The sequence below is a fragment of the Dromaius novaehollandiae genome, chromosome 1 (assembly GCF_036370855.1).
Source record: "Dromaius novaehollandiae isolate bDroNov1 chromosome 1, bDroNov1.hap1, whole genome shotgun sequence".
Classification (NCBI taxonomy): Eukaryota; Metazoa; Chordata; class Aves; order Casuariiformes; family Dromaiidae; genus Dromaius; species Dromaius novaehollandiae.
This window is the reverse complement of record NC_088098.1, coordinates 173,713,529-173,723,402: the sequence shown is the minus strand read 5'-3', so window position 1 is coordinate 173,723,402 and position 9,874 is coordinate 173,713,529. Positions and strand designations below refer to the sequence as shown.

General features: G+C 46.9%; 1 protein-coding gene across 1 annotated transcript; it reads right to left on the bottom strand.

Moving 5' to 3' along the window:
- Positions 1–1,630: 1,630 nt before the first annotated feature.
- KCTD12 (potassium channel tetramerization domain containing 12) lies at positions 1,631–8,231 on the bottom strand. Its single transcript, XM_064504752.1, has one exon. It carries the CDS (start codon positions 7,976–7,978, stop codon positions 6,971–6,973), a length of 1,008 nt encoding a protein of 335 aa, XP_064360822.1. The 5' UTR covers positions 7,979–8,231; the 3' UTR covers positions 1,631–6,970.
- Positions 8,232–9,874: the final 1,643 nt, after the last annotated feature.

Sequence of the window (9,874 nt, the reverse complement as noted above, 5' to 3'; positions counted from 1 at the left end):
AATTTGTTGTCTGTTGGGCTGCACAGAGCTTACCAGAATACAAATGCTGCCTCTTCATACAGGCTAGGCACCAACAGCAGGGCTGTGCTCACTCAGGTACTACTGAGCCCTCTCAGTCATTGCCGGGAAGGAAGCAAGGCAGAAGAGGCTGCTGTGGTCAGAACCAGGGGGTCACCCTGGGGCCTGGGACCCAGCTGCCTGCCCAGCTTGGCTCTGACCGCAATAGAGCAGTGGGACCGCAGCAGGAAGGAAAAGGAAGGCATTGCCATGTATGACTTACGAGTCACTGCAAGAGCTCCTGGTCCCTGAAATACTTGCGTGTGTCTCGATCTCTCAGCCAGAGGAAGATGTTGAAATGGATTTTAAAAGGTAAGGAAAATTAGGAATGCTTGTACAAGACTATGGATTTGGAAAAAATAATGCCATAATTAGGACCCTCTTACTAAAAGAAAAGAAAAGAAATCACATTCCAGGAATAGTCCCTGCCCTTTTCAAGGAGAAAACTTTAATTTAGGCTTCTAATAATCATAAAGATTGCAATATTATGAGGGGGAGAGATTGTTACTAAGCTATTTGGAAAATCTGAGTCAAAAACCAACATCCAAAATCAAGGGAAGCCCACATAGTTAGGATAACATGTTCTGCTGAAAGACTGTTTATTAGTGTTAGTGTGATGTTAAAGCTCAGCCACTACCAGAAAAATAGTCCAAACTGAAATAGCAGTATTGTAGGCTTTTGTAGTTAGCTCTGTAACCAAAAAAAAAGATTACTTTCATCATAGCAACACTGTGTTCACTCCTGAAGAATGTGTGCGTGCAGACAGAGGATCGGAGGAAAGGGATTTTATTTTGCTTTTTCTTTTAAAGTCACGGCCTGCTTCCTAACAAACTAACCAATGTTGCAACTTCAAGTCCAAGTTACAAGCAAAAATAATAAATCAAACACTGTTCATCAAGTAGAGCTGTATTTTTCCCCAGCCTACAAACGCTATTCTCACCTTTGCTATTTAAACTTCAGTGAGTTAACACTTACTTACATTCTAGTCTGAGTGAATTGTGTTAAGCTGCAAAAGCCAAGTCAAAGGGCAGAGCTGGGCATCATCTACATACTGACATCACGTGACACTGGCTCATTCCTGTATGTTCCTATGGGCACTTCCCTCCCTTTAAGACTACGTTGAACAAAAAGGATGATGAACAATTAACCCACATCTGTCTTTCTCCTTAAGGTCTACTGCTAACACTGTCATTTCTCAGCAGCTAAACACAGACCTTTTCTAAAGGTGAAGAAAAAAATTTCTTTCATCCAGATGATATCAAATAAGATTTAGAACAAACAAATGACAAGCAGGACTACAACATTTTTTTCCCCCAGGTTTGCAAAATATGAGTAATTTGTGAATTTATTGTTTGGATTAGACACAAAAATGTCTTACATTTCTTGTGATATCAATAAATTTCCCCAAAACACATTGGCTGCTACCAATTTGCACAAATATTTCTCCTGGCTCTTATTTCCTTACAAGGAAAGAGATCTCAAAAAGCTGACTCACTGTTGCTAGCAGCTTTCATAGAAGTATAAAATAAAATATTCTGTGTTGCACGCTAAATAACTTTTAGAGCAAGAAACGTATAACAAAGTTTAATTTTATTACAGTTTGAACAGAATGGAGAGTGGAACAGGGAAGAAATGTAATAATTTGATTGACTGCAGTTTTAAGTCTCAGTAACTGTGTTGCGTATTTCAAACAGACTACTTGTAATGGTGGTATTAATACTTTAGCAATTATAAATGATAGTTTTGTTTAGCAGTAGAATCTTACATCTAGTACACTTCACTGAGAGGGAAAAAACACATGTTGCTCAATTTTATGAAAAACAGAACTAATGTTCAGTTTCACAAAGGTAAATCCTAGTATTTTTAAAGAAACAATGCATTTCCACTACTTTTTGCATTAACGAATACACTGAAGTTCTCTTACAATAAAAACTGAGTCAAAACCAACCTTTGAAAAATATATTTGTCCACATTCTGGTCCATTTCAGCCAGCCAGTAGGGCAGAAGGGATCCTAAAAGCGCCATATTTGTAACAGAAATTTTCTCCAGCAAAGGCACTGACAGACAGCTTAAGGCCATCTGCGAGTATTCTCAAAACTGCTGTCAAAGACCTAAGCAGTAAAGAGGACAGGCAGCCAAGAAGGACTGTTGTAACAAGTCTCAAAGCCTTTAGAAACTGCATTGGAAACTGCAAAAATCTGCAGGCTGGAAAATAAGTTTTAAGCCAGTCTAGCCCACCCATTCATTTAGTTGACTGGTCAGTGCTACAAAAGTAAGCATGGCTGCTTGCCTCCTTGGTCTATAGGGGTTTAGTACACTTAGACTACTGTGTTCTCCTCTGACAAAAGATTTTATATAGACAGTGCCAAGCATTAATTACAGTAATTTGTTGTTACCCTTGTTTCATAAAGAAATAAGACTTCTCCACGAGCATTGTCTGTTTGGATGGACATCTGTCCCCCCTAATAACTTCTGAGCTCATATGCAATTTCAAACAAAACTGAAAGAGAACTAAAATACCTCACAGATGTTACATTCTTACAGATTCCATGAATTCTATTAGTATGGTAAAGAAAAAAAATCTGTAGTTCACTAACGAAGAAAGGTAGAATTCAGCCATAATATTCAGTATAGCCAAAGATGGCCCTGCCAAAGTACATGCTTTCTTTCACCTAGTGAAAGTAAAATAAAAGAGATGGGGGAGAGTAGCATAACTGAATTGGCAGTGTAAAGGAAAGGAGACGTAAGACTGCAGGAAGAGAGGACTCACAGTTCTGTTGTTCACAGAACAATTCCTTTCTTATACTGTTGTATTATAATAAAGCTCTCAAATGCTGTCAAGTCACCAAAGGAAATGATCAATAAAGCTTCCTTCAGCTGGTTCCTCTACATTCTAACTATGCTACCAAGGAAGATCCACTAAGTATGAAGATGATTCACAGGAATGGAAAAATGCCTTTTAGTAGCAATTCATTCCTACTTTTCTACGAATCTGAACACAGTACACCCTATTAGCTTTATAATAATTCACGAGAGATCACAGAAGTAGCTATGAAGACCACTCTTCTGTTCCTTAATGAAATTTCTTAAAACATTTTTCTTCTTTTTAAATAGCCAAACAAAATTATTCCTAAAATGTTTCTGCTCTCACAGATCAAGTATTTCCTCAGGTATTCATGTTTGGTTCATTAAATTAAAACTATTATATTCCATACTATTATTCCCTGGCTTCATGAAAACATCAACATCTTATCTGAATAATTACTTTGTGCTATTCAAATTAAGCTATTTCATCACTACAAGGACTGATTTATATTGACTGGTACCACCAAAAATTGCCTGTGCCTCTTAAAAAGTAAATGTGTGATCTGAGCATTATAAATTTCTGTTTATCTTGCCATGGATGTTATTAGCAATCCCTGTACACATACATTCTTTGTTCTATGCTTCTGCTTTACATATTAGCTAGGAATCTTTGCTGAAGTTATGAATTTGATACTGCAGAACAGAAAGCAAAGCTAATGATGTCTTTAATGAGAGCAAAAAGGACAGCATAAATCACACAACTGAGTTAGTATTTAAAGAAACAGAATTTAATTTGGTCTGCAACATTTTCCTAGAAGGATCTTTATTTTCAATGCTATACATGTGAAAGTAAGAATGAAGAAGTGGCTCATTATCTACATGTATAAAAATATAAACATCCTATCAAACATCTCCAAAGTTATCCTCCATGATATGCATCACTGAAGAGACCTGTGCCCTAACTTCTAATTAAAAGAAAGATTGCCTTTGCTTTTTAATAGCATTCGTAAATGCTACTGCATATCCAGAAGTACATGAAGCATGAAAAACAACGGCTACGAACAGTATATAGTACTCCAGTAGCAACTCAACAATGCCTTCAGATTTCATCCTTCTGCACATCAACAAGTTAGCAGAGTTGTCATATTTACCCACCCTTTGAGCTCTCAGTAGAACAGACTGGCAAAACACAGTGACTTTGCCCTGGGCAGTTTACAAACGTGACTGAAACTACTGATTTGTGTTTATCAAAAATAGTCTTCCCTGGTAAACCATCAAATGACTATTAAATTTATGGCACTACCACTTTAAGCCTAGATTGTAGTGAGTTATTGGCAAATGAAGGACCCCATTTCCTAAAGTTAATCACTTGTAAAGTTTTTAGCACAAACATGAAAATTAAAAATCATCGGTTTATGTTTTTATTACATCCATTTTTACTTAAAAATGTCACAAGAGTTTCTGGGCCACCTGCTAGCAAACAGATAGGCATTCACTGATCAAAATACAGGCAGCCTTCATTTTATAGATGCATTTAGCCATCTGGAGGTTAAGTTATGATTCGCATTCAAGCAAATAAGTAATCAATTTCAGTTCTACAATTATGCTGATATTCATGTTCAGTTTTTCCATAGAAACAGGTATAGGAAACCAACAAAACATTACCATATTATGTACATAGCGTAATACCTAAATGTTCGGCTAGATATATTATGAAATTCTGTAGCACTAAAATGATTAAAAAACTAAAAGATTCGTGTAAAATGTTTATATACTGTATATATGTACACTAAATCACAATTTCAATTTAAAACTGCTTCTATTCATAGCTCCTATGATGGATTTAGTAAGCTACAGTACAAGATCCTTAAAAAAAGAAAGCTATCTAGAGCAAATTTAAGCACTTTACTGAAAACTGATTTTATACAAAATTTTAAAAAACATACTTCAGAATTACCTAACAGAAATTAGAAAAAGACAGTCATTATTCTTGAGAATGACACTGTGAAGACCTAGTAGCTGTGATCAATACCCTTCCACTTCTGGTATAAATAAGATATGCACAAAGAATCATCTCAGAGTAGGGCATGGGACAAAGAGATTTCATTCTGTGTTCAGCTGTATTGCCCTCCCATTGCTATCTTATTGCTCATCTACTTTGACATGTATACATTTCTCTCCTTTTAAAAATACTCCATTATACAACTATCTACAACTGGACAATAGCCAGTGCTTTCATATGTGTATTTTCAATGTAATCACATCAATAAACAATCTCGCTAATATAAAAAAACTCATGACAGGGCAAATTATTTTCAGTTTTATGCAGAAGTTATGCATGCACTTAACAAAAGACCAAGTGGTGAAGACAGAGACTAAGCGCTGGAACTCAAACTCAATACATATGTAACTACAGCTCTTTTCATAGGAATTAAGGTTTTAAAAATAAAACCCTACTGCAAAATTCTTTGGTTAGATTACAAGTGCTAGGAGTATTTCTAAATTCAGGAGTAAGGACAACCAATTTATTATTTAACAGTTTTTAAAATGTAACTTCAAGCTTTAATACATACCATGAAAGTTCTTGAACATTTAGGATACAAAATTGTATTTTTCTGTTACGGTCTGAATGGAGAATACAGGTTTTTAAGTCAAGTACAGGTTTTAAAGTGCTTTTATACTCAAATTTTCAGCAATTTATTGGAAAGACCTGCTCAATCTTTTTAAATGTAAAAACTGCTGCTTAGATAGTCTGTTCTAAAGAATGCAATGGCTGCCTCCTCTAGGAAAAAAAAAGACTATAGATTATATGAACTAAAAGATTATATGAAGCAAACACTGCACTTCAAAAGCTTCACTTTCAGAAAGGTAATTTCCCCTGAAGAAAGCTGGCATCGTTCTTGCTTTTGTAAGGACCAGGCTTAATCCTTTCTAAGAAGTATAAACTTTGTTTAGGAAGAGGTACTTAACTCTTAGCAGTGTCACTTCCCTGGTAATATTGCCATCAAAACAAAGAAACTGTTTCTTGAAAAAAGCTGTTTCAGCATCAATTCTGTTGGCTTCAAAGTTTACAACACTAAAACGACAAAACTTAAAGTAATAAGCAGGGTGTTCTTGTTTACACTTATAACATACATCTGCATCTATTCAACATACATGGTACCACTTTCACAGGAAGCAGGCTCTGCCTTCACTCTGGCAAGCCTGCTTCTATTTCACCCGTCATTTTAAGGGTGTTGAAGAAAATACGCATTGAATTGTCTATGCATATTGTAGACAGTAACTTTAAGAGCATTATAAAGACTTTACACCACCCATGAAAGTTACGATTCACAAGCACTTTAAATTTTCAGAGTTGTTGCTTTACCTCTAGAGGGGGCAGACGTGTCTCTGAGGTCATTTTATAGTTCAAGCCATTGGTTATCCAGAGAATTTGTCCTCTCACATCAGCCTTACACACCTCCCACACAGGCCCTGATCTAGGTTAAAAGCTTTGAGGGGGAAGTTGGGACATTTAGGAAGCAGAATGAGGATATGGATGCAACCGGTCATCAAGGGTCGCGCCGCGCTTCTTGCAAAATTACTGATTTCTGCGGAGGAAAGAGGAGCTGGAGTGGCATTCCTCGCAGAGAGGCATCACTTTGGGGGGAGGGAAGGGAGATGAGATGGACAGGTACAAACCTGCCCAGCAGGCGACATCTCAAGAGCACGGGGGATGAGGAAAGAAAGCCGTTTGCCCCTCCGTCTTCAGCAGAAGTTGCTGGAAAGCAACTGGAAAGAGTTGCTCAGCCCCTAGGAACGACCGCAAAGCTGCCCTCGGCGGCGGGGCCGTCCCTCCGCGCGGGTGAGCGGGGAGGGGGCAGCGGCAGCCCCACGCACACCGTCCTGCGTGGGGTGCGTTTTCGGCCGGCGCCCCCTCTCCCCGCTACCTACGCGGCTACCTGGCAGGCCCGTGACGGGGGGGCGGGGGGACGGCGCCGCGACATGGCGGCCTCCCGCCGGCGTCGGCCCGCGCGCGAGGAGAGCGCGCGCCGCCGCCGCCGCCGCCCTCCGCGTGCTCGGGCAGGGCCGGGGCGCGTGCGGCGGGGCCGGCGCCATGTTGGCGGGCTCAGTCCCGGCAGAAGACGTACTCGGTGTAGCTGGTCCAGATCTTGTCGTCGGCGGGGCCGCCCTGCTCGGGGCCGAAGGCGCAGGTGCCGGTGGAGGAGCAGGCGGCCATGCGGAAGCCGGCCTCGGAGAGGCGGTCGAAGGCCTGCTCCAGGAAGTTGAACTTGAGGTAGTAGCGGGCGGTGTAGCGCTCGGGGGGGCGGTCGGGGTCGCGGCTCTCGTTGAGGGTCTCGCCGAAGACCTCCTTGGCCAGCGCCGTCTTGCCGCACACGGTGATGCGCGCCACCCGCCGGAACTTGGCGTCGGCCTGCGCCTCCCGCCCGATGGTGTAGGAGCCGCGGTAGCCGATGGTGATGTAGCCCGAGCGCCGCCCGCCCGCGCCGTCCAGCGACTGCGAGGGCGTCAGCAGCGGGCCGCCGGAGGGGCTGCGGCTAGAGGTGGGCGACGGCGCGGACGCGGCGCCGCCGCCGCCCTCGGGCGGCTCGGCCTCCAGGTAGCCGAGCAGCGGCGGCGGCGGCTCGTCGGCGCACAGCGAGCCGTCGCGGTGCAGCGCGGCGGGGCGGGCGGCGGCGGCGGCCCGCGCCTGCGCCAGGCGGCGCGCCAGGTCGGGCAGCTGGAAGTACTCGGCCTCCCGCTGGAGGCGGCTGCGCTCGGGGAAGTGCTCGGGCAGCACCAGCTGCAGGTCCCGCAGGTAGTCCAGGATGTAGCGGAAGAGGAAGCCGTCGCGGTCGAGGAAGAAGCGGCCCTTGCTGTCCCGGGGCAGCTCGCTGGGCTGCTGCTGCGAGAACATGCGCCAGAGCAGCGAGTCGCGCACCGACACCACGGTGCAGCGCCGCGTCACGTACACCTGCCCGCCCACGTTCAGCTCCACGATCTCCGGGAAGGCCGACCAGCCGCCCGGCCCCGCCGCCGCCCCGCCGCCCGGCCCCGCCGCCGCGCCGCCCGCTGCCGCCGCCGGCGACACGCCGCCGCCGTTGGGCAGCCCGCGGGCGCTGTCCGCCAGGGCCATGCCGGGGAGAGCCCGCGCCGGCGGGGAGCCGCCGCCCTTCCTCCTCCTCCTCCTCCTCCTCCGGCAGGTGCCGCCGGCCGCGGGGGAGCGCGGTGCCCGCCGCCCCGTCCGGCCGCTCGCCGCTTCCCGCGGGCGAGGCTGCTCCGTCGGGCTGCGAGAGGAGAGCCCCGGCGGCGGCGGCGGCGCCGTGTTTATGTAGCGCGGCCGCACCTCGCGGGAGGCGTGGGAGGCCGGCGGGAGGCAGAGCCGAGCGCAGCCATCCGCGCTCGCTCGGGGAGGGGAAGGGGACGGCTCTGCACTGACGCAGGGTCCCCCCTCCCCGTCCTCCCGGCCCCGATTGCGGCGGAGGTGGCGGGGCTCCCGCTGCCCGCTGCGCTGCTACCTCGCTGCCCTCGCCGGGGGCGACGCGAGCCCCGGGGCCGCCCCGGCAGTGCAGTGCGGCTGGCGCCGAAAAAAAGCGTTTTGGGGGGGGGGGGGGGAGCTGCCCTTGCCGCCCCCGGGCTTTGGCTCGCTTTCTGGCTTCTCCGAGACGTCTCGGCTTTCGTGGGCAAGAAACCGCCTCCATTGCTCGCGCACGGCGGGTGTCAGCGCCCCGGCCTCGCTGCTCTCATCGGTTTGCCTCCGAAATGCAGAACCGTGAGAGCGGTGAGACAGCCGGGTTCTGGCGAGGGAGCCCGGCTGTGCTTGTGCCAGACTTCCTAAAGTTTCTCCAAACCCGGGATCCCGGCGAGATAACCATGTCCCCTCCTTCCCGTCTCCTTCACAGAGGAAAACCGAGCGTGCCGTACACGCCAAACTCGTGCGGGCTTTTCAGCCGCCTCAGCCGGGGCAGTGCGCTACCCTGCCTTTCTCCGGGGTTGCAAGACTCGCTGTCGGGATCGCTCCTGTCGCGATCGCTCGCTGTCAAATCAGTTTTTCAGCGCTTTCAGAAACCCTGTGAAAGCATCTGCCGATCCGCTCGCTGGGGAAAAACTCGGAGGCGGCAGTGCAGCCGCGGGCGCCGCGGCGCGCCCCGTCGGGCCGGCCGGGACCGGGGCCGGGAGCCGCCGCCCCCCTGGTGTCGAGGCTCGGCCCTGGCAGGCCGGGGGAAGACGCTGGCGAGGAGGGAGACGCGGGAGTGGATGGGGTCTCCTCCGGCCGCGGTCGAGCGCCACTTTGTCGTCAGAGCCCACACACCTGACAGTGTGCGTGTGTGGACAGATACCATTACAGCTCCGGTTTAATTCGGATTAACTAGGTACATCAGGATCTGCATGAAACAGAAGTGTTTATTTAAAATGCGTTGGCAGAAAGCACTTCAATTACGTTTCAGGCTTTTGCTTGAATTTCATCTAGGTTTCTCTGTGTCTTTGCAAGCAGCCAAGAGCTGCTGCTTTGATGTACTCATCTGTGCCCCTGTGGGAGTTCAAGCATCCTTTCTTCTTTGAGAGAGAGCGGCTGAAAGATGGGGGAGGATCTGAGGAGTATTAAGGCAACAGGCAATGCCCTCTTCTCTGAGATACCCTACTGCAAATATCCTAATACATTTGTCCATGAAGTAGAAGGTGAAAGTTGGGGGGGAAGGAGGGAAGGAAATACAAGTTAGTTCCCGAAAAGCAAGATAAGTTTGCCCAAGAAGAAGAGAAGGAATTGAGAAATAAAAGTTTCGAAAAGGGTATGGATGACAAGGAGAAAGTTGTGGCGAGAGACAGCTGAGAGGGAGATACTGTGCTCTAAGGAAAGAGTCAGGGTGGGTTTGGGGAACTGGATACTTGAAGTTACAGGAATTTAATCTGAACAAGAGTAAGAGTAAGGTAGCAAAGTTTAGGAACAGATGTGGAACATTACTTTCCACATGGAGAAGCAAGCTGCCAGACTGGCTGTCATGTATTTTCATTTGTGGGAGCAAAATGGCAA